Genomic DNA, 25,918 nt, shown 5'->3' on the forward strand with positions numbered 1-25,918 from the left:
GGCAGAAAGTCTGCCAGTACTAAAATAAAAGGTATCTTTTATTTTTTTTAGCATATTTACATATGCTGCTGTTTAGGATCCCCCTTAGCCCCAAAGCTCCCTGATCCCCCCCAGGCATCACTGCAATAACCGGAAAGCGGCTGGAAGCGATCAGGATCTGAGAGGAACCGGGCTTCAACATGCTGAGAAGCGCATATCAACGTAGAAATCTTGTAAAACTGAATTGTGGGTGTGGTGAGGGGTGTATTTATAGGCATTTTGAGGTTTGGGAAACTTTGCCCCGCCTGGTAGGATTGGATATCCCATACGTCACTAGCTCATGGACTCTTTCCAATTACATGAAAGAAATGTATATGGACCACACTCACAGACTGGACTGGGTACACATCCTAAGCCACAGCACACTCTACAGCCCTGAACACTTAAAGACAGCTGCAAAGTTCCAAGCAACTGAGGCAGTTAACCACCAAAGCAGCCTGGGTGAGAAGCCCGCAGGGAAGCGTTACAAACATTATCAACACAACACACAGAATACCTAGCACTCGCCAGCAGATGCACAGTAATGTTTAAAAGCAAAACTGGGGGAAGTCAGTTACATTAGGCGCCAAAGGATCAAGCCCAGGACCACGACAAGGTCTCCCCCTTCCTGGGACCCTAAACCAACACCCACACAATGCATACTTCCAAAACAAACCAACTGGAAACCTCCCAGGGTGACACAGGCTTTTGTAACCTCCCCTATGAAAATACAAAACACAGGAAATGGACCGCACTCACAGATTGGACTGGGTACACATCCTAAGCCACAGCAAACTCCACAGCCCTGAACACTGACAGACAGCTGCAAAGTTCCCAGCAACCCAGGCAGTTAATCCCAGAGCAGCCTGGGTGACAAGCCCACAGGGAAACATTACAAACATTATCAACACAACACACAGAAAACCCGGCACTTTGCCAGCAAATTCACAGTAATGTTTAAAAGCAAAACTGGGGGAAGTCAGTAACATTGGCACAAAGGATCAAGCCCAGGACCACAACAAGGTCTCCCCCTTCCTGGGACCCTAAACCAGCACCCACACAATGCATACTTCCAAACAAACCAACTGGGAACCTCCCAGGGTGACATAGGCTTTTGTAAAATCCCTGCCTGTCAGTGTTCAGGGCTGTGGAGTTTACTGTGGCTTAGGATGTGTACTCAGTCCAGTCTGTGAGTGCAGTCCATTCCTGTGGTTTTGTATTTACATAGGGGAGGTTACAAAAGCCTGTGTCACCCTGGGAGATTCCCAATTGTTTGTTTCGAAGAATGCATTATGTGGGTGCTGGTTTAGGGTCCCAGGAAGGGGGAGACCTTGTCATGGTCCTGGGCTTGATCCTTTGGCGCCCAAATGTAATTGACTTCCCCCAGTTTTGCTTTTATACATTACTGTGAATCTGCTGGCGTATATATATATATATATATATATATATATATATACACTGCTCAAAAAAATAAAGGGAACACTAAAAATAACACATCCTAGATCTGAATTAATAAAATATTCTAATTAAATACTTTGTTCTTTACATAGTTGAATGTGCTGACAACAAAATCACACAAAAATTAAAAAATGGAAATCAAAATTTTCAACCCATGGAGGTCTGGATTTGGAGTCACACTCAAAATTAAAGTGGAAAAACACACTACAGGCAGATCCAACTTTGATGTAATGTCCTTAAAACAAGTCAAAATGAGGCTCAGTAGTGTGTGTGGCCTCCACGTGCCTGTATGACCTCCCTACAACGCCTGTGCATGCTCCTGATGAGGTGGCGGATGGTCTCCTGAGGGATCTCCTCCCAGACCTGGACTAAAGCATCCACCAACTCCTGGACAGTCTGTAGTACAAAGTGAAGTTGGTGGATGGAGCGAGACATGATGTCCCAGATGTGCTCAATTGGATTCAGGTCTGGGGAACGGGAGGGCCAGTCCATAGCATCAATGCCTTCATCTTGCAGGAACTGCTGACACACTCCAGCCACATGAGGTCTAGCATTGTCTTGCATTAGGAGGAACCCAGGGCCAACCGCACCAGCATATGGTCTCACAAGGGGTCTGAGGATCTCATCTTGATACCTAATGGCAGTCAGGCTACCTCTGGCGAGCACATGGAGGGCTGTTCGGCCCCTCAAAGAAATGCCACCCCACACCATTACTGACCCACTGCCAAACTGGCCATGCTGGAGGATGTTGCAGGCAGCAGAACGTTCTCCACTGCATCTCCAGACTGTCACGTCTGTCAAATGTGCTCAGTGTGCCCCTGCTTTCATCTGTAAAGAGCACAGGGCGCCAGTGGCGAATTTGCCAATCTTGGTGTTCTCTGGCAAATGTCAAACGTCCTGCACGGTGTTGGACTGTAAGCACAACCCCCACCTGTTGACGTTGGGTCCTCATACCACCCTCATGGAGTCTGTTTCTGACCGTTTGAGCAGACACATGCACATTTGTGGCCTGCTGGAGGTCATTTTGCAGGGCTCTGGCAGTGCTCCTCCTGTTCCTCCTTGCACAAAGGCGGAGGTAGCGGTCCTGCTGCTGGGTTGTTGCCCTCCTACGGCCTCCTCCACGTCTCCTGATGTACTGGCCTGTCTCCTGGTAGCACCTCCATGCTCTGGACACTACGCTGACAGACACAGCAATCCTTCTTGCCACAGCTCGCACTGATGTGCCATCCTGGATGAGCTGCACTACCTGAACCACTTGTGTGGGTTGTAGACTCCGTCTCATGCTACTACTAGAGTGCAAGCACCACCAGCATTCAAAAGTGACCATAACATCAGCCAGAAAGCATAGGAACTGAGAAGTGGTCTGTGGTCACCACCTGCAGTCTTGCTAATTGCCTATAATTTCCACCTGTTGTCTATCCCATTTGCACAACAGCATGTGAAATTGATTGTCACTCAGTGTTGCTTCCTAAGTGGACAGTTTGATTTCACAGAAGTGTGATTGACTTGGAGATACATTGTGTTGTTTAAGTGTTCCCTTTATTTTTTTGAGCAGTGTATATATATATATATATATATATATATATATATATATATATATATATAAACATATATTCCAGCGCTACGGAATTTGGCGGCACTATACAAATAAATGATAATAAGAATAATATATATATATATATATATATATATATATATATATACACAAATATACACACACACACACATATACGTTCATACATATATACATACGTTTTTCTCAGAAATTGTGTACACTTGTGCTTCTGAAAAGAAAGAAGCATGAATAACTTTATATTACTCTGAAGCTTTGATAATTGTTTTATGTGTGCAATTTGTTAGCTGGATATTTATTTTTAATAGGTTAATGAACTCACACAGATTGCTAGAAGGTAAGTTAATATTTCAACTTGTAAAGGTGAATAAATAATGCATAAGCCTGGAAATTGGACATAAGACAACAAAATAACACATAATTCACTGTCTCTATTGTGCCCTAAATATCTAACAAATGGAAAAGTTTCTGGAACAAATTTGTTAAAAAAATACGTTGTGGAATGCATGATTAAGACAAAAGACAAATAGTAAAACTAGTAAAAGGTTACTGCTGGCCTTTTTGACTGCAATGTAATGTTCCTCTGCCTTAATCTAATTTCACAAATTTGTTTATTTTTTTCTATTTGAAAATGGTTTCAATTTCAGTTTTAATACTGTATTTAATGCAAAACAGACTTACAGGTATTGAAACAGACTGAATATGTAATTAATATCTTTTGGAGCTTGAAACTAATTAAGCAACACATTAAAGGTGTGCTGAATGCTATGGTAACATGACAGCTGTTTATGTATAAAGATAAAAACATGGACCACCTCCAAATCTGTAATGATGTCATGTAGTTCAGTTTCTGCAGTCACGAAGGATGTAACAGGTGAATAAACATGTTTGTTAGTAAGCTTTTTGGCCTTCATATTTTCTATTTTCCTCTGCTCTTTTTCTTGTTGACTGAGATCTTTGCAAACACTGTCTAACACAGGGGACTCTTCAACAGCACCCGTAGGCAAAAAGTCCAAAAATGTGAGAGCATTTTCAGAATATCCATCTTTATCTGTATCATGTGATGGATTATAACTTTCCACATGTTGTTCCCATCTAATTGACTCGGTAACATCATTTGGTTTTTCTGAAACAGTGGAGCCAGAAATGGATAATTGATCAAAGCTGAGAACTTTACTTTTGCTCCTTAAAATATCTATATCAGTATTTTCTTCAAGACACATGTAGTTTGGCAGCAATCTCTTCTTTTGGTCAGATTCCTGTGCTTTTGAAGTTGGCTTGGCATGATTTTTATAGGCTCTCCAATATTTTTTCAATTTCTGGTTTCTCTTGTTGGCTCCGTCTGTATTGGTATGAGAAGAGTCAATCCCATACACTTTAAGGTCATATCTCATGGATAAATATGAACTTAAATAACCTTTTCCAGCACCCAAATCTATCACCTGCAGGAAAGATGAAAAAACACATTAACTCATGCTGCTTTTATTAGTACTATATTATTAGTACTATGCTCAATCAAATAAAGAAACTGTTTTACTATTATCATTATTGTTTATGAACCACTCTATACTCTTAGTATACACTTTTAAATTAATAAACATTATTATTATCATTTAAATGTATAGTCCCGCAGAATTCTGTATCGCTGGGTACAGAGTTAAGGGTATAAAATGACAAGGATTTGTGATAAAATACAAAACATAGACTAAACAAATCTAGTATAGGAGGAAGAGGGCCCTGCTCTGGAGAGCTTGCAGTCTACAGGTTGAGGATGCAGAGACATAAGTTTTGGGGTAGCTTTTCACATGGATTGTAGTTGCAGCAGCGAGTCAGGCTGTTCAATAATTATTTTTGTTAGGATGAAAAACAGATTAGAGATGGAAACCCTCTCTGAATAGGAGTGTTTTCAAGGAGTGTCTGAAGCTATACAAGGTTGGAGTCTTATATAGCAGGGTAGAGAGTTCCAGGGGACAGGAACAGCACGTGAAAAGTCTTGGAGGCAGAAGTGGGATGTAGAGCTAATAGGAGTGAAGAGACCTAGGTCAGAGGTTGATCGTAGAGGATGGGTCACAGAATATTTGGAGATGAGAAGAAATATAGTTGGGATTGAGGCTGTTGAATGCTTTGCAAGTTGTGGTTAATACTTTAAATTGTATTTTGTAGTGTATGGGGAGCCAGTGTAGAGACTGGCACAGTGGAGCAGCTGATGTAGATCGTGACTTAGTTGGATGAGTCTAGCTGAAACATTAATAATAGATTGGAGGGAGGAGAGGCGGTGTTTTGGAAGGCCATTTAAAAGTAGATTGCAATAATCAATGCGTGACCAAATGAGGGAATGAATTAGTATAGGAAGGGAGGGGATGGATTCTGGAAATGTTGCATAGGTGTGCATGGCAGGACTTGGTAAGGGCTTGTATGTGTGGGGTGAATGTAAGTTCTGAGTCAAGTGTGACCCCAAGACAGTGGACCTGGGGTGAGTTGTTGAAAACAGAGTCTCTAAAAGTCTTTGGAATGTCAGGTGTCGTATGTCTCGAAGAGGGGAGGAATAAGAAGAAACTCAGTTTTGGATAGATTGAGTTGGAGGTAGTGTGAAGACAACCAAGAGGAAATTGTAGGGAGACAGTTGGAAATCTGGTTGAGTAAAGAGGAAGAGATATCAGGAGAGGAAAGATAGTTTTTTGGTATCATCAGCATATAAGTGGTACTGGAAGCAAAAGGGACCCAAGACAGAGCCTTGCGGTACTCCAAATTAGAGAGGCAAAGGATCAGAAGATATGTTGTTAAATGAAACTGAAAAAGAGCAGTTTGAGAGATATGAAGCAAACCAGGAGAGGGCTGTCTCTCAGATGCCAAATGATTGAAGGTTTTTAAGAGGAGAGGATGGTCAACTGTATCGAAAGCGCCTGATGGGTCAAGAAGAATTAGTAAGGAGTAGTGGACCTTTGCTTTAGCTGATAACAGGTCATTTTTTACTTTAGTGAGAGTGGTTTCTATTGAGTGTTTAGGGCGGAAACCAGATTGTAGAGGATCAAGTAAGGAGTTAGTTGTGAGAAATTGAGTTAGGCGATTATAGACAAGTCGTTCCAATAATTTAGAAGAAAACATAATTTATGTAAGAACTTACCTGATAAATTCATTTCTTTCATATTAGCAAGAGTCCATGAGCTTGTGACGTATGGGATATACATTCCTACCAGGAGGGGCAAAGTTTCCCAAATCTCAAAATTCCTATAAATACACCCCTCACCACACCCACAATTCAGTTTAATGAATAGCCAAGAAGTGAGGTGATAAGAAAGGAGCGAAAGCATCAACAAGGAATTGGAATAATTGTGCTTTATACAAAAAACAAATCATAACCACCACAAAAAAGGGTGGGTCTCATGGACTCTTGCCAATATGAAAGAAATGAATTTATCAGGTAAGTTCTTACATAAATTATGTTTTCTTTCATGTAATTGGCAAGAGTCCATGAGCTAGTGACGTATGGGATAGCAAATACCCAAGATGTGGAACTCCACGCAAGAGTCACTAGAGAGGGAGGGATAAAATAAAGACAGCCAATTCCGCTGATAAAACAATCCACAACCCAAATCAAAAGTTTTAATCTTTATAATGAAAAAAACTGAAATTATAAGCAGAAGAATCAGACTGAAACAGCTGCCTGAAGTACTTTTCTACCAAAAACTGCTTCTGAAGAAGAAAAAACATCAAAATGGTAGAATTTAGTAAAAGTATGCAAAGAAGACCAAGTTGGTGCTTTGCAAATCTGATCAACAGAAGCTTCATTCTTAAAAGCCCAGGAAGCAGAAACTGACCTAGTAGAATGAGCCATAATCCTTTGAGGCAGGGATTTACCCAACTCCACATAAGCATGATGAATCAAAAAGCTTTAACCAAAGAAATGGCAGAAGCCTTCTGACCTTTCCTAAAACCAGAAAAGATAACAAATAGACTAGAAGTCTTTCTGAAATCTTAGTAGCTTCAACATAATATTTCAAAACTCCAAACAATGTAAGGATATTTCCAAAGAATTCTTAGGATTTAGGACACAAGGAAGGAACAATAATTCCTCTATTAATGTTGTTAGAATTCACAACTTAAGGTAAAAATTTAAATAAAGACAGCAAAAACCGCCTTATCCTGATGAAAAATCAGAAAAGGAGACTCACAAGAAAGAGCAGATAAATCAAAAACTCTTCTAGCAGAAGAGATGGCCAAAAGGAACAATACTTTCCATGAAAGTAATTTAATGTCCAAAGAATGCATATGCTCAAACGGAAGAGCCTGTTAAGCCCTCAGAACCAAATTAAGACTCCAAGGAGGAGAAATTGGCTTAATGGCAGGCTTGATACGAACCAAAGCCTGAACAAAACAATGAATATCAGAAAGATTAGCAATTTTTTTTCTGTGAAACAGCACAGAAAGAGCAGAGATTTGTCCTTTCAATGAACGTGCAGACAAAACCTTATGAAGAAACTATAAAATCCTAGGAATTCTAAAAGAATGCCAAGAGAAATTATGAGAAGAGCATCATAAGATGTAAGTCTTCCAAACTCGATTATAAATCTTTCTAGACACAGATTTACGAACCTGCAACATAGTATTAATCACTGAGTCAGAGAGACCTCTATGACTAAGCACTAAGCGTTTTAATTTCCATACCATCAAATTTAATAATTTGATTTCTTGACGGAAAAAAACTAATCTTAAGGTCTGGCCTAAATGGAAGTGACCAAGGTTGGCAACTGGACATCCGAACAAGAACCATATACCAAAACCTGAGCGGCCATGCTGGAGCCACCAGCAGCACAAACGATTGCTCCATGACGATTTTGAAAAATCTCTCTTAAAAAGAAGAAACAGAAGGAGCAAAAATATAGGCAGATTGATAACTCCAAGGAAGTGTCAATGCATACACTGCTTCCGCCTGAGGATCCCCGGACCTGAATAGGTACCTGGGAAGTTTTCTTGTTTAGATGAGATGCCATCAGAACTATTACTGGAAACCCTCACATCTGAACAATTTGAAAAAACACATCTGGGTAAAGAGACCATTCTCCCGGATGTAAAGCTTGATTGACAGAGATAATCCGCTTCCCAATTGTCTAAACCTGGGATATGGACCGCAGAAATTAGACAAGAGCTGGATTTAGCCCAAGCAAGTATCCGAGATACTTCTTTCACAGCCTAAGGACTGAGTGTCCCACCCTGATGATTGACATATGCCACAGTTGTGACATTGTCTGTCTGAAAAACAATAACGTCTCTCTCTTCAAAAAGAAGCCAAAACTGACTAACTCTGAGAATGCACAGAGTTCCAAAATATTGGAGGGTAATCTCGCCTCCTGAGATTTCCAAACCCATTGTGCTGACAGAGATCCCCAGACAGCCTCCCAACCTAAAAGACTTGCATCTGTAGTGATCAAGGTCCAGGTTGGATGAATCGAAGAGACCCGTAGAACTATATGATGGTGATCTAACCACCAAGTCAAGATAGTTAAACATTGGAATTCAAAGATATTAAAAATGATATCCTAGAATCCCTGCACAATTAATTCAGCATAAAAAAATGGAAAGGTTTCATATGAAAATGAGCAAAGGGAATCGAATCCAATGCTGCAGCCATGAGACCTAAAACTTCCATGCATACAGGGAGTGCAGAATTATTAGGCAAATGAGTATTTTGACCACATCATCCTCTTTATGCATGTTGTCTTACTCCAAGCTGTATAGGCTCGAAAGCCTACTACCAATTAAGCATATTAGGTGATGTGCATCTCTGTCATGAGAAGGGGTGTGGTCTAATGACATCAACACCCTATATCAGGTGTGCATAATTATTAGGCAACTTCCTTTCCTTTGGCAAAATGGGTCAAAAGAAGGACTTGACAGGCTCAGAAAAGTCAAAAATAGTGAGATATCTTGCAGAGGGATGCAGCACTCTTAAAATTGCAAAGCTTCTGAAGCGTGATCATCGAACAATCAAGCGTTTCATTCAAAATAGTCAACAGGGTCGCAAGAAGCGTGTGGAAAAACCAAGGCGCAAAATAACTGCCCATGAACTGAGAAAAGTCAAGCGTGCAGCTGCCAAGATGCCACTTGCCACCAGTTTGGCCATATTTCAGAGCTGCAACATCACTGGAGTGCCCAAAAGCACAAGGTGTGCAATACTCAGAGACATGGCCAAGGTAAGAAAGGCTGAAAGACGACCACCACTGAACAAGACACAGAAGCTGAAACGTCAAGACTGGGCCAAGAAATATCTCAAGACTGATTTTTCTAAGGTTTTATGGACTGATGAAATGAGAGTGAGTCTTGATGGGCCAGATGGATGGGCCCGTGGCTGGATTGGTAAAGGGCAGAGAGCTCCAGTCCGACTCAGACGCCAGCAAGGTGGAGGTGGAATACTGGTTTGGGCTGGTATCATCAAAGATGAGCTTGTGGGGCCTTTTCGGGTTGAGGATGGAGTCAAGCTCAACTCCCAGTCCTACTGCCAGTTTCTGGAAGACACCTTCTTCAAGCAGTGGTACAGGAAGAAGTCTGCATCCTTCAAGAAAAACATGATTTTCATGCAGGACAATGCTCCATCACACGCGTCCAAGTACTCCACAGCGTGGCTGGCAAGAAAGGGTATAAAAGAAGAAAATCTAATGACATGGCCTCCTTGTTCACCTGATCTGAACCCCATTGAGAACCTGTGGTCCATCATCAAATGTGAGATTTACAAGGAGGGAAAACAGTACACCTCTCTGAACAGTGTCTGGGAGGCTGTGGTTGCTGCTGCACGCAATGTTGATGGTGAACAGATCAAAACACTGACAGAATCCATGGATGGCAGGCTTTTGAGTGTCCTTGCAAAGAAAGGTGGCTATATTGGTCACTGATTTGTTTTTGTTTTGTTTTTGAATGTCAGAAATGTATATTTGTGAATGTTGAGATGTTTTATTGGTTTCACTGGTAAAAATAAATAATTGAAATGTGTATATATTTGTTTTTTGTTAAGTTGCCTAATAATTACGCACAGTAATAGTCACCTGCACACACAGATATCCCCCTAAAATAGCTATAACTAAAAACAAACTAAAAACTACTTCCAAAACTATTCAGCTTTGATATTAATTAGTTTTTTGGGTTCATTGAGAACATGGTTGTTGTTCAATAATAAAATTAATCCTCAAAAATACAACTTGCCTAATAATTCTGCACTCCCTGTATAGCTACTGAAGGAAATAATAGAGACTGATGAAGGTTCTGACAAACTGAACCCAATATAATTGTCTCCTGTCTGTTAGAGACAAAGACATTGACACAATCTATCTGGAAACCTAAAAAAGGTGACCCTTGTCTGAGCAACCAAAGATCTTTTGATAAAAAGATCCTCCAACTATGTCTTAGAAGAAACAACAAAAGTTGAATCGTATGAGATTCTGGAGAACGAAAAGACTGAGCCAGTACCACAAGATCGTCCAAATAAGGAAACACTGAGAACCTTGAAAAGATTCTCAGAGCTGTCGCTAGACCAGAAGGAAAAGCAACAAATTGGTAATGCTTGTCAAAAAAAAAAAAAACAGAATTTATGTTTACCTGATAAATTTCTTTCTCCTACGGTGTGTCCGGTCCACGGCTTCATCCTTACTTGTGGGATATTCTCTTCCCCTACAGGAAATGGCAAAGAGAGCACACAGCAAAAGCTGTCCATATAGCCCCCCCCGCGGGCGCCGCCCCCCAGGCAAACGACCGACGGGGAGGAGAAAAAGGAGAAACTATAGAGTACCGTGGTGACTGTAGTGTACAGAAATAAAAAATTTAAACCTGACTAAAAGCCAGGGCGGGCCGTGGACCGGACACACCGTAGGAGAAAGAAATTTATCAGGTAAACATAAATTCTGTTTTCTCCTACATTGGTGTGTCCGGTCCACGGCTTCATCCTTACTTGTGGGAACCAATACCAAAGCTTTAGGACACGGATGAAGGGAGGGAACAAGTCAGGTAACCTAAACGGAAGGCACCACAGCTTGCAAAACCTTTCTCCCAAAAACAGCCTCCGAAGAAGCATAAGTATCGAATTTGTAAAATTTGGCAAAAGTATGCAGAGAAGACTAAGTCGCTGCCTTACAGATCTGATCAACAGAAGCCTCGTTCTTGAAGGCCCATGTGGAAGCCACAGCCCTAGTAGAGTGAGCTGTAATTCGTTCAGGAGGCTGCCGTCCGGCAGTCTCATAAGCCAATCGGATGATGCTTTACAGCCAAAAGGAAAGAGAGGTAGCAGTAGCTTTCTGCCCTCTCCTCTTACCAGAATAAACGACAAACAATGATGATGTCTGCCTGAAATCCTTTGTTGCTTCTAAATAGAATTTTAAAGCACGGACCACATCTAGGTTGTGTAACAAACGTTCCTTCTTCGAAACTGGTTTCGGACACAGAGAAGGAACAACTATTTCCTGGTTAATATTCCTGTTGGAAACCACTTTTGGAAGAAAACCAGGCTTGGTACGTAAAACTACCTTATCTGTATGGAATACCAGATAGGGAGAAGTACACTGCAAAGCAGACAATTCAGAAACTCTTCTAGCAGAAGAAATAGCAACCAAAAACAGAACCTTCCAAGATAGTAACTAAATATCTATGGAATGTAAGGGTTCAAACGGAACCCCTTGAAGAACTGAAAGAACTAAGTTTAGACTCCATGGAGAAGTCATAGGTCTGTAGACAGGCTTGATTCTGACAAACGCCTGTACATCTGGCACGGCTGCCAGACGTTTGTGCAACAAAACAGACAGAGCAGATATCTGTCCTTTTAGAGAACTAGCTGACAAGCCTTTATCCAAACCCTCTTGGAGAAAGGAAAGTATCCTAGGAATTTTAATCTTACTCCAAGAGAATCCCTTGGATTCGCACCAACGGATATATTTTTGCCATATCTTATGGTAAAATTTCCTAGTCACAGGTTTTCTGGCTTGAACCAGAGTATCTATAACTGAATCTGAAAACCCACGCTTAGATAGAATCAAGCGTTCAATTTCCAAGCAGTCAGTTGCAGAGAGACTAGATTTGGATGTTCGAATGGACCTTGTACTAGAAGATCCTGTCTCAAAGGTAGCTTCACCAGGTCTGCATACCAAGTCCTGCGTGGCCATGCAGGAGCTATTAGAATCACTGAGGCCTTCTCCTGTTTGATCCTGGCTACAAGCCTGGGAAGGAGAGGGAACGGTGGAAACACATAAGCTAGATTGAACGACCAAGGTGCTACCAATGCATCCACTAGCGTCGCCTTGGGATCCCTGGATCTGGACCCGTAGCGAGGAACCTTGGAGTTCTGACGAGACGCCATCAGATCAATATCTGGAATGCCCCATAGTTGAGTTAACTGGGCAAAGACCTCCGGGTGGAGTTCCCATTCCCCCGGATGGAAAGTCTGACGACTCAAATAATCCACCTCCCAGTTGTCTACTCCTGGGATGTGAATTGCAGATAGATGGCAGGAGTGATCCTCTGCCCATTTGATGATCTTGGATACCTCTCTCATCGCCAAGGAACTCTTTGTTCTTCCCTGATGATTGATGTACGCTACAGTCGTCATGTTGTCCGACTGAAATCTTATGAATCTGGCCTTCACTAGTTGAGGCCAAGCCAGGAGCGCATTTAATATCGCTCTCAGTTCCAAAATGTTTATCGGGAGAAGAGACTCTTCCCGAGACCATAGACCCTGAGCTTTCAGGGAGTCCCAGACCGCGCCCCAGCCTAAGAGACTGGCGTCGGTCGTGACAATGACCCACTCTGGTCTGCGGAAACTCATTCCCTGAGACAGTTGATCCTAAGTCAACCACCAGCGGAGTGAGTCTCTGGTTACCTGGTCTACTTGAATCTGGGGAGACAAGTCTTCATAATCCCCATTCCACTGTTTGAGCATGCACAGTTGCAATGGTCTTAGATGAATTCGAGCAAAAGGAACCACGTCCATTGCTGCAACCATTAATCCTATTACCTCCATGCACTGAGCTATGGAAGGCTGAGGAATAGATTGAAGAACTTGACAAGCGTTTAGAAGCTTTAACTTAATTTGACCTTTGTCAGAAAAATCTTCATTTCTACAGAATCTATTATTGTTCCCAGAAAAGGAACCCTTGTGGACAGGGACAGGGAACTCTTTTCTATGTTCACCTTCCACCCGTGAGACCTCAGAAAGGCTAAAACAATGTCTGTATGAGCCCTTGCTTTGGAAAGGGACGACGCTTGGATTAGAATGTCGTCTAGGTAAGGTGCTACAGCAATGCCCCTCGGCCTTAGAACCGCTAGAAGGGACCCTAGTACCATTGTGAAAATTCTGGGAGCAGTGGCTAAACCGAATGGAAGAGCCACGAACTGGTAATGTTTGTCCAGAAAGGCGAACCTCAGGAACTGATGATGATGTTTGTGGATAGGAATATGCAGGTACGCATCCTTTAAATCCACGGTAGTCATATATTGACCCTCCTGGATTGTTGGTAAAATAGTCCGAATGGTTTCCATTTTGAATGATGGAACTCTGAGGAATTTGTTTAGAATTTTTAAATCCAGAATTGGTCTGAAAGTTCCCTCTTTTTTGGGAACTACAAACAGGTTTGAGTAAAAACCCAGACCTTGTTCCGCTGTTGGAACTGGGTGTATCACTCCCATCTTTAATAGGACTCCTACGCAATGTAAGAATGCCTGTCTCTTTATCTGGTCTGAAGATAAGCGAGAGATGTGGAACCTTCCCCTTGGAGGAAGTTCTTTGAACTCTAGAAGATACCCCTGAGAGACTATTTCTAGTGCCCAGGGATCCGGAACATCTCTCGCCCAAGCCTGGGCAAAGAGAGAAAGTCTGCCCCCTACTAGATCCAGTCCCGGATCAGGGGCTACCCCTTCATGCTGTCTTGGTAGCAGCAGCAGGCTTCTTGGCCTGTTTACCCTTGTTCCAGCCTTGCAATGGTTTCCATGCTGGTTTAGGCTGGGAAGTGTTACCCTCTTGTCTAGAGGCTGCAGAGTTAGGAGCCGGTCCGTTCCTGAAATTGCGAAAGGAACGAAAAACAGAATTTATGCTTACCTGATAAATTACTTTCTCCAACGGTGTGTCCGGTCCACGGCGTCATCCTTACTTGTGGGATATTCTCTTCCCCAACAGGAAATGGCAAAGAGTCCCAGCAAAGCTGGCCATATAGTCCCTCCTAGGCTCCGCCCACCCCAGTCATTCGACCGACGGACAGGAGGAAATATATATAGGAGAAACCATATGGTACCGTGGTGACTGTAGTTAGAGAAAATAATTCATCAGACCTGATTAAAAAACCAGGGCGGGCCGTGGACCGGACACACCGTTGGAGAAAGTAATTTATCAGGTAAGCATAAATTCTGTTTTCTCCAACATTGGTGTGTCCGGTCCACGGCGTCATCCTTACTTGTGGGAACCAATACCAAAGCTTTAGGACACAGATGAAGGGAGGGAGCAAATCAGGTTACCTAAACGGAAGGCACCACAGCTTGCAAAACCTTTCTCCCAAAAATAGCCTCCGAAGAAGCAAAAGTATCAAATTTGTAAAATTTGGCAAAAGTGTGCAGTGAAGACCAAGTCGCTGCCTTACGTATCTGGTCAACAGAAGCCTCGTTCTTGAAGGCCCATGTGGAAGCCACAGCCCTAGTGGAGTGAGCTGTGATTCTTTCAGGAGGCTGCCGTCCGGCAGACTCATAAGCCAATCGGATAATGCTTTTAAGCCAAAAGGAAAGAGAGGTAGCAGTCGCTTTTTGACCTCTCCTATTACCAGAATAAACAACAAACAAGGAAGATGTTTGTCTGAAATCTTTAGTAGGCTCTAAATAGAACTTTAGAGCACGGACAACGTCCAAATTGTGTAACAAACGTTCCTTCTTTGAAACTGGATTCGGACACAAAGAAGGTACAACTATCTCCTGGTTAATATTTTTGTTAGAAACAACTTTCGGAAGAAAACCAGGCTTAGTACGCAAAACCACCTTATCTGCATGGAACACCAGATAGGGCGGAGAACACTGCAGAGCAGATAACTCTGAAACTCTTCTAGCAGAAGAAATAGCAACCAAAAACAAAACTTTCCAAGATAGTAACTTAATATCTATGGAATGTAAAGGCTCAAACGGAACCCCTTGAAGAACTGAAAGAACTAGATTTAGACTCCAGGGAGGAGTCAAAGGTCTGTAAACAGGCTTGATCCTAACCAGAGCCTGAACAAATGCTTGAACATCTGGCACGGCTGCCAGTCTTTTGTGAAGTAAAACAGATAAAGCAGAGATCTGTCCCTTTAGAGAACTTGCAGATAATCCTTTCTCCAAACCTTCTTGTAGAAAGGATAGAATCTTAGGAATTTTTATCTTGTTCCATGGGAATCCTTTGGATTCGCACCAACAGATATATTTTTTCCATATTTTATGGTAAATTTTTCTAGTTACAGGCTTTCTAGCCTGAATCAGAGTATCTATTACAGAATCTGAAAACCCACGCTTTGATAAAATCAAGCGTTCAATCTCCAAGCCGTCAGTTGGAGGGAAACCAGATTCGGATGTTCGAATGGACCCTGAACAAGAAGGTCCTGTCTCAAAGGTAGCTTCCATGGTGGAGCCGATGACATATTCACCAGGTCTGCATACCAAGTCCTGCGTGGCCACGCAGGAGCTATCAAGATCACCGAGGCCCTCTCCTAATTGATCCTGGCTACCAGCCTGGGAATGAGAGGAAACGGTGGGAATACATAAGCAAGGTCCAAGGTGCTACTAGTGCATCTACTAGAGTCGCCTTGGGATCCCTGGATCTGGACCCGTAGCAAGGAACCTTGAAGTTCTGACGAGACGCCATCAGATCCATGTCTGGAATGCCCCATAATTGAGTTATTTGGGCAAAGATTTCCGAATGGAGTTCCCACTCCCCCGGATGGAATGTCTGACGACTCAGAAAATCTGCTTCCCAATTTTCCACTCCTGGGATGTGGATCGCAGACAAGTGGCAGGAGTGATCCTCCGCCCATTGAATTATTTTGGTCACTTCTTTCATCGCCAGGGAACTCCTTGTTCCCCCCTGATGATTGATATATGCAACGGTCGTCATGTTGTCTGATTGAAACCTTATGAATTTGGCCTTTGCTAGTTGAGGCCAAGCTCTGAGAGCATTGAATATCGCTCTCAGTTCCAGAATGTTTATCGGGAGAAGAGACTCTTCCCGAGACCATAGACCCTGAGCTTTCAGGGATTCCCAGACCGCGCCCCAGCCCACTAGACTGGCGTCGGTCGTGAAAATGACCCACTCTGGTCTGCGGAAGCTCATTCCCTGGGACAGATTGTCCAGGGTCAGCCACCAACGGAGTGAATCTCTGGTCTTTTGATCTACTTGAATCATCGGAGATAAGTCTGTATAATCCCCATTCCACTGTCTGAGCATGCACAGTTGTAATGGTCTTAGATGAATTTGTGCAAAAGGAACTATGTCCATTGTTGCAACCATCAATCCTATTACTTCCATGCACTGCGCTATGGAAGGACGAGGAACAGAATGAAGTACTTGACAAGAGCTTAGAAGTTTTGATTTTCTGACCTCTGTCAGAAAAATCCTCATTTCTAAGGAATCTATTATTGTTCCCAAGAAGGGAACTCTTGTTGACGGGGACAGAGAACTTTTTTCTTTGTTCACCTTCCATCCGTGAGATCTGAGAAAGGCTAGGATGATGTCCGTATGAGCCTTTGCTTTTGACAGGGACGACGCTTGAATTAGGATGTCGTCCAAGTAAGGTACTACTGCAATGCCCCTTGGTCTTAGAACCGCTAGAAGGGACCCTAGTACCTTTGTGAAAATCCTTGGAGCAGTGGCTAATCCGAATGGAAGTGCCACAAACTGGTAATGCTTGTCCAGAAAAGCGAACCTTAGGAACTGATGATGTTCCTTGTGGATAGGAATATGTAGGTACGCATCCTTTAAATCCACGGTAGTCATAAATTGACTTTCCTGGATGGTGGGTAGGATCGTTCGAATAGTTTCCATTTTGAACGATGGTACCCTGAGAAATTTGTTTAGGATCTTCAAATCCAAAATTGGTCTGAATGTTCCCTCTTTTTTGGGAACTACGAACAGATTGGAATAAAATCCCATTCCTTGTTCTGTTATTGGAACTGGATGTATCACTCCCATCTTTAACAGGTCTTCTACACAATGTAAGAATGCCTGTCTCTTTATTTGGTTTGAGGATAAGTGAGACCTGTGGAACCTTCCCCTTGGGGGTAGTTCCTTGAATTCCAGGAGATAACCTTGAGAAACTATTTCTAGCACCCAAGGATCCTGAACATCTCTTGCCCAAGCCTGAGCAAAGAGAGAGAGTCTGCCCCCCACTAGATCCGGTCCCGGATCGGGGGCTATCCCTTCATGCTGTTTTGGTAGCAGTGGTAGGCTTCTTGGCCTGCTTACCCTTGTTCCAGCCTTGCATTGGTTTCCAGGCTGGTTTGGGTTGTGAAGTATTACCCTCTTGCTTAGAAAATGCAGAATTAGAGGGTGGTCCGTTTCTGCGAAAGGGACGAAAATTAGGCTTATTTTTAGCCTTAAAAGACCTATCCTGTGGGAGGGCGTGGCCCTTTCCCCCAGTGATGTCTGAAATAATCTCTTTCAAATCTGGTCCAAATAATGTTTTACCTTTGAAAGGGATGTTAAGCAATTTTGTCTTGGAAGACACATCCGCTGACCAAGACTTTAGCCAAAGCGCTCTGCGCGCCACGATAGCAAACCCTGAATTTTTCGCCACTAATCTAGCTAATTGCAAAGCGGCATCTAAAACAAAAGAGTTAGCCCATTTAAGTGTGTGAACTCTGTCCATAACCTCCTCATATGAAGATTCTCTACTGAGCGACTTTTCTAGTTCCTCGAACCAGAAACACGCTGCCGTAGTGACAGGAACAATGCACGAAATTGGTTGTAGAAGGTAACCTTGCTGTACAAAAATCTTTTTAAGCAAACCCTCTAATTTTTTATCCATAGGATCTTTGAAAGCACAACTATCTTCGATAGGAATAGTAGTGCGTTTGTTTAGAGTAGAAACCGCCCCCTCGACCTTAGGGACTGTCTGCCATAAGTCCTTTCTGGGGTCGACTATAGGAAATAATTTCTTAAATATAGGGGGGGGAACAAAAGGTATGCCGGGTTTTTCCCACTCTTTATTTACTATGTCCGCCACCCGCTTGGGTATAGGAAAAGCGTCGGGGGCACCGGAACCTCTAGGAACTTGTCCATCTTACATAATTTCTCTGGAATGACCAAATTGTCACAATCATCCAGAGTAGATAACACCTCCTTAAGCAGTGCGCGGAGATGTTCTAATTTAAATTTAAATGTCACAACATCAGGTTCAGCTTGATGAGAAATTTTTCCTGAATCTGAGATTTCTCCATCAGACAAAACCTCCCTCATGGCCCCTTGAGATTGGTGTGAGGGTATGTCAGAACAGTTATCATCAGCGCCCTCTTGCTCTTCAGTGTTTAAAACAGAGCAATCGCGCTTTCTCTGATAAGTAGGCATTTTGGATAAAAGATTTGCTATGGAGTTATCCATTACAGCCGTTAATTGTTGCATGGTAATAAGTATTGGCGCACTAGATGTACTAGGGGCCTCCTGTATGGGCAAAACTGGTGTAGACACAGTAGGGGATGATGTAGTATCATGTTTACTCCCCTCATTTGAGGAATCATCTTGGGCAATATCATTATCTGTGGCATTACTGTCCTTACTTTGTTTGGACGCTATGGCACAATTATCACATAAATTTAAATGGGGAGACACATTGGCTTTCATACATATAGAACCTAGCTTATCTGAAGGTACAGACATGTTAAACAGGCTTAAACTTGTCAACAAAGCACAAAATTTTAAAAGTTTAAATTTCAAACAGAAAACACTTTATTACTGAATATGTGAAAAAGTATGAAGGAATTGTTCAAAAATTACCAAAATTTCACCACAGTGTCTTAAAGCATTAAAAGTATTGCACACCAAATTTCAGAGCTTTAACCCTTAAAATAACGGAACCGGAGCCGTTTTTAAATTAGACCCCTATACAGTCCCAGCTATATGCTTTGCTGAGACCCAACCAAGCCCAGAGGGGAATACGATACCAAATGACGCCTTCTAGAAGCTTTTTTAGTGATTCTTAGATCCTCACACATGCATCTGCATGCCTTGCTCTCCAAAAACAACTGCGCAGTAATGGCGCGAAAATGAGGCTCAGTCTATAACTAGAAAGGCCCCCAGACTAAAAAAGGTGTCCAACACAGTGCCTGCCGTTTTTTAAATGTTCCCCAAGATTATAATGCCAATTGTTAGCTAGAATCTGCATAATATGCCCCAATAAAGCAATCGTTTTAGCCCATAAAAATGTCTACCAGTTTTTTTAGCCCTTTTTTAAGCCCTTTATTCTTTTATGTTTGACTAAGAAAATGGCTTACCGGTCCCCATGAGGGGAAATGACAGCCTTCCAGCATTACATGGTCTTGTTAGAAATATGGCTAGTCATACCTTAAGCAGAAAAGTCTGCTAACTGTTTCCCCCAACTGAAGTTACTTCATCTCAACAGTCCTATGTGGAAACAGCAATCGATTTTAGTTACTGTCTGCTAAAATCATCTTCCTCTTACAAACAGAAATCTTCATCCTTTTCTGTTTCAGAGTAAATAGTACATACCAGCACTATTTTAAAATAACAAACACTTGATAGAAGAATAAAAACTACATTTAAACACCAAAAAACTCTTAACCATCTCCGTGGAGATGTTGCCTGTGCAACGGCAAAGAGAATGACTGGGGTGGGCGGAGCCTAGGAGGGACTATATGGCCAGCTTTGCTGGGACTCTTTGCCATTTCCTGTTGGGGAAGAGAATATCCCACAAGTAAGGATGACGCTGTGGACCGGACACACCAATGTTGGAGAAATTAGACTTGTTCTTAGCCTTGAAAGGCCTATCCTGTGGGAGGGCATGGCCCTTTCCCCCAGTGAGGTCTGAAATAATCTCCTTCAATTCTGGCCCAAAAAGGGTCTTACCTTTGAAAGGAATATTAAGCAATTTTGTTTTGGACGACACATCCGCCGACTAAGATTTTAGCGCGTCCTGCGCGCCACTATTGCAAAACCTGAATTTTTCGCCGCTAATTTTGCCAATTGAAAAGCGGCATCCAAAATAAAGGAATTAGCCAACTTTAGTGCGTGAATTCTGTCCATGACTTCATCATATGGAGTCTCCTTTTGGAGCGAATTTTCTAGTTCCTCGAACCAAAAAGATGCCCCTGTGGTGACAGGAATAATGCACGAAATTGGTTGAAGAAGGAAACCTTGCTGAACAAATATCTTTTTAAGCAATCCTTCCATTTTTTTATCCATAGGATCTTTGAAAGCGCAACTGTCCTCAATAGGAATAGTTGTGCGCTTGGCTAACGTTGAAACTGCCCCCTCTACCTTAGAGACCGTTTGCCATGCGTCCCTTCTGGGGTCGACAATGGGGAACATTTTCTTAAATATAGGAGGTGGAACAAAAGGTACACCTGGCTTCTCCCACTCCTTAGTCACTATGTCCGCCACCCTCTTGGGTATCGGAAAGGCATCAGCGTGCACAGGGACCTCTAAGAATTTGTCCATTTTGCACAACTTCTCTGGAATCACCAAAGAGTCACAATCATCAAGAGTAGCTAGCACCTCCTTAAGCAGGGCGCGGAGATGTTCTAGCTTAAATTTAAATGCCACAATATCAGGTTCTGCCTGCTGAGAAATTTTTCCTGAATCAGAAATTTCTCCCTCAGACAGACCCTCCCTCGCTGCCAATTCAAATTGATGTGAGGGTATAACAGATAAATTATCGTCAGCGCCAACTTGCTCATCCTCTGTATTTAAAACTGAGCAATCACGCTTTCTGGGGAATGCTGGCAGTTTGGATAAAAGATTTGCTATAGAATTATCCATTACTGCTGTTAATTGCTGCATAGTAACAAGCATTGGCGCGTTAGATGTACTAGGTAACGCCTGCGCGGGCAAAACTGGTGTTGACACAGAAGGAGAGGATGATGAGCTATCCCCACTACCTTCGTTTGAAGAATCATCTTGGGCAACCTTATTAAATGTGACAGTACTGTCCTTACTTTGTTTGGACGCCATGGCACAATTTGCACATACATTTAAAGGGGGAACCACCTTGGCTTCCATACACACTGAACATATGCTACTCTGAAGGTACAGACATGTTAGACAGATTTAGGCAGGCTATTAATGCAATAAAAACGATTTTAAGCAAAACCGTTACTGTCTCTTTAAATAATAAAAAGAGCCCACTTTATTTCTGAATGTTTGAAAAACTATCAAGGAAATATCCGATCTTTATGAAATTTACACCCCATTGTCTTAATGCTTTGAAAGTATTGCACACCAAATTTCAAGTCTCTAAACCCTTAAATGAGCAAACCGGAGCTAATAGTTCAATTTACCGGTTTAAACACACCACAGTCCCTGCCACAGACTTTGCTGCGGCTTTTACCTTCCTTAGGGGTTATTCACCACAGAAATAAGCCTTCCTGAGTCCGTTTCTCAGCCACAGGACCCTCTCATATGAAGCTGCATGCACTGCCTTTAGAAGTAACTGCGCAACTGAGGCGCAAAATGAGGCCTCCTCCCTCTGCATACCAGAGTGAAGGGGCCTTTCTGACTAGATTAGGCGTCTAAACAACTGCCAGGCTTAATAAAAACGTTCCCAAAAGTGTTTCAAAGTTCACAAAACACTCCAAATGTCATATAAATATGATATAAACAAATTGATTTAGCCCACAATAGTGTCAACCAGCATAGAGCCCAATTTATAAGCCTTAATTCTGTTACTGAGTCTAAGAAAATGGCTTACCGATCCCATAAGGGAAAACTGACAGCATTACTATGTCTTGTTAGAAAAGAGACTGGTCATACCTGGAGCAGATAAGTCTGCAAACTGTTCCCCCCAACTGAAGTTCTCTGGTTTCAACAGTCCTGCGTGAAAACAGCAATGGATTTTAGTTACTGGTGCTAAAATCATACTCCTCTTTTAACAGAACTCTTCATCACTTTCTGTTGTAGAGTACATAGTACAAACCGACACTATTTTAAAATAACAAACTCTTGATAGAAGAAATAAAACTACAACTAACACCACATACTCTTTACCATCCCCGTGGAGATGCTACTTGTTCAGAGCGGCAAAGAGAATGACTGGGGGGCGGAGCCAGACGGGGGCTATATGGACAGCTTTTGCTGTGTGCTCTCTCTGCTGCCATTTCCTGTAGGGGAAGAGAATATCCCACAAGTAAGGATGAAGCCGTGGACCGGACACACCAATGTAGGAGAAAAAAAAGAATCTCAGAAAATGAAAATAATCTGAATGAAAACAGAAGAAGAAGATATGCATCTATTGTAAACAAATAATGCCCTTACTGACCAAAAAGGCAGAACAGACCATATAAACACCATTCTGAAAGAAGGAACTCTTATATGACAAATCAAAAAGATTTTCTATCTTTGGGACAATGAATAGTTTTGAACAAAACCCCAAACCCTGTTCCTGAAATGGAACTGGTATGAATACCCCAGATAACTCCAGGTCTGAGCAGCACCTTGAGACCCCAACAGGTAACCAGCCGCGCCTCACAAGTACCCAACACATACAGGTCTGAAACATACTTCAGAAAAGTGTGAGCCTTTACTGGAATAGCTGGAATATGCTAGAGAGAAAAAAACTTCTCACAGGCGGTTTTACTCTGAATCCTATTCAGTACCCCAATCTAAGAAGTTTGGACCGAATTGAACCAAACAAATTTAAAAAAGTCTTAACCTGCCCTTTACCAGCTAAGCTGGAATAAAAAACTGCACCTACATGCAAATTTGGGGGGCTGACTTTGATCTTTTAAATAGCTTAAATTCATTCCATGTTGAAAAAAGCTTCCAATTATAAACATGTTACTTGGGGAAGAATTAGGATTCCGTTCCTTATTAAGAACAAACTAATATAAGCTTAAGATTTACTCTTAGAACTCAATCTTGAAGCAACAAAAAACTCCCTTCCCCAGAGTAACAGTTTTAAAAAATTGAATCCAATTGTGAACCAAATAATTGATTACCTTGGAAAAAAAGAAATATGGATTTTAGAAATCAAATTAGCATTCCAAGATTAAGTCACAAAGTTCTTCTAGCTAAAAATAGCTAAAGACATAGATTTAACCTCAATTGTGAAAATATAAAAAAAATGACGACACAAATGAAATTATTAGCATGTTGATCAATTTAACAATGCTAAAACAAATCATAATCCGATACTTGATCATAATCCGATACTTGTTGAACTAAAGTATCTAACCAGAAAGTTGAAGCATTTGCAACATCAGCCAAATAAATTGCAGGCCTAAGAAAAGGACCTGAAATAAAATATTTTTCCTTAAATACGATACAAGTTTCCCATCTGAAGGAAAAAAATAAATACTATTTTCTATAGGAATAGTAGTATGTTTAGCAAGAGTAGAGATCGCCCCATTAACTTTGGGGATCTTTCCTCTAAACTTTAAACTAACTGCCGGAAAGGATACAATTTAAAAACCTTAAAGAAGGAATAAAAGAAGTCCCAGGCCTATTCCATTCCCTAGTATCATGAAATGGGAAAAAAAACTCTGAAGAAACCATAGGAGGTTAATGAGCAGAATTTAAATGTTAGCTAGTCTTAAATCAAAAGAACTAGAATTAATATCCAATATAATCAACACCTTTTCAACAACGAATGTACTCTATTTAAAAATAAAAAAGTAGATTTGTTAGTGTCAAATATCTGATGAAGTATATTCTAAATGAGAAAAAAACATCATCAGAGAAGGATAATTTAGTATGTTGTCGGACATTTGAAAATTCATCAACTAAATGAGAAGTTTAAAAAAGACCTATAAATTTTATTAGAAGGCGGGATGTCAGACAAAGCCTTTAGGATAGAGTCAGAAAAACATTCTCATAGATTCCTAGGTATATCTTGTACATTAGATGTAAAAAGAATAGCAAATAGATAATGCATAAATACTAATGGACTCTGCATGTAAAAGTTTATCATGATAACTTATTACAAACCATAGCTAAAGATAAAATTCATAACATTAAAATAAATGAACTTAGCTTTGGTAGGACTGATATCAGTCATCAGGAATCCAACAGTATTTTCTGAAACAGGAACAGTTTTTGGAATATCTTGCAATATGTAATAGAAAAACAACATATAAAGCAAAATTATCAAATTCCTTAAATGACAGTTTCAGGAATGGGAAAAAATGCAAACAGAACAAGCTTCTAGAAACCAGAAGCAACTAAAAAGTGAGACTTAAATAATGTAAAAAAACTGGCGCCAAGTATGACACCCACATATTTTTTGGCGCCAAAAACGTCTGTAACAAACACGAGTCAAAAATGACGCAACTACGTGAAAACTTCCAGCGTCAACTACGACGCAGGAAATGACGTCATTGACGTCAGACAAACGTCAATCTTGCGCCAAAAATGACACAATAAAATCTAGCATTTTTTTGTACCCCCAAGCCTAACAGCCCGCAGTTTAAAGGAAAAAAGTCAATTGAAAATTTTAGGTAAGAAAAATATTTCATTCATATGCATTTTCCCAAAAAATGAAACTGACAGTCTGAAAGAAGGAAAATAAACTGATTGACCTGAATCATGGCAAATATAAGTATAAAACATATATTTAGAACTTTACATATAAAGTGCCAAACCATAGCTGAGAGTGTCATAAATAAAATAAGACTTACTTACCCAAAGACACTCATCTACATAAAGTAGATAGCCAAACCAGTACTGAAACGAGAATCAGTAGAGGTAATGGTATATAAGAGTATATCGTCCATCTGAAAAGGGAGGTAGGAGAAGAAATCTCTACAACCGATAACAGAGAATCTATGAAATAGATCCCCTAGAGGAAGACCATGGTATTCAAATAGGCAATACTCTCTTCACATTCACTGCACTCTGAGAGGAAAACCGGGCTTCAGCCTGCTGCGAAGCGCATATCAACGTAGAAATCTAGCACAAACTTACTTCACCACCTCCATGGGAGGCAAAGTTTGTAAAACTGAATTGTGGGTGTGGTGAGGGGTGTATTTATAGGCATTTTGAGATTTGGGAAACTTTGCCCCTCCTGGTAGGAATGTATATCCCATATGTCACTAGCTCATGGACTCTTGCCAATTACATGAAAGAAAAGGGAATTAAGGAGATTAGTCAATAGTTAGAATGATTAGAGGGGTCAAGCAAGGGCTTTTTTAGGACTGGTGAGATTGACACATGCTTGAATGTATCAGAAAATGTGCCAGCGGTGAGACACTGGTTAAAGAGGTGAGTTAAGGTAGGGGTTAGTGAAGCAGAGAGAGAGGGAAGACGTTATGAAGGAATAGGGTCAAGTGGGCAGGTTGTGAGATGAGTTGAAGATAGGAGCACGGAGACCTCTTCCTATGTTACAGGAGGAAAGTAGCAGAGAGTTTTGTTAATAAAAGGGATGGGTAGAAGGGCTGGTTTTGAGGGGTGTGCGGTGTAGATGTCTTTTCTAATGGTGTCAATTTTATTTTTGAAGTGATCAGCAATAATCTGAACTGTGAGTTTGGTAGTGGGCAGAAGTGCAGGAAAACGTAGAAGGGAGTTAAAGGTTGAGAAAGGATTTCTGGGGTTGTATGAGTGAGTTAACACAAGGGAGGAGAAATAGACTTGTTTTGCCAGGCTGATGGCAACATTTTTATGACTTAAGGATGAATTTATAATGCAGGAAATCAGCACAGGTGCATTATTTCCTCCACTGCTGTTCA

General features: G+C 41.5%; 1 protein-coding gene across 1 annotated transcript in view; it reads right to left on the minus strand.

The window, feature by feature from the left end:
* The window catches only part of METTL25 (methyltransferase like 25), a gene marked incomplete in the record, with an annotated part of 826,773 nt that overhangs the window by 415,800 nt on the left and 385,055 nt on the right, over positions 1 to 25,918 (minus strand). Inside the window, 1 exon segment of the mRNA XM_053716932.1 lies at positions 3,865 to 4,491. Coding sequence (XP_053572907.1) covers positions 3,865 to 4,491 — 627 coding nt within the window.

Source organism: Bombina bombina, chromosome 6 (assembly GCF_027579735.1).
Source record: "Bombina bombina isolate aBomBom1 chromosome 6, aBomBom1.pri, whole genome shotgun sequence".
NCBI lineage: Eukaryota > Metazoa > Chordata > Amphibia > Anura > Bombinatoridae > Bombina > Bombina bombina.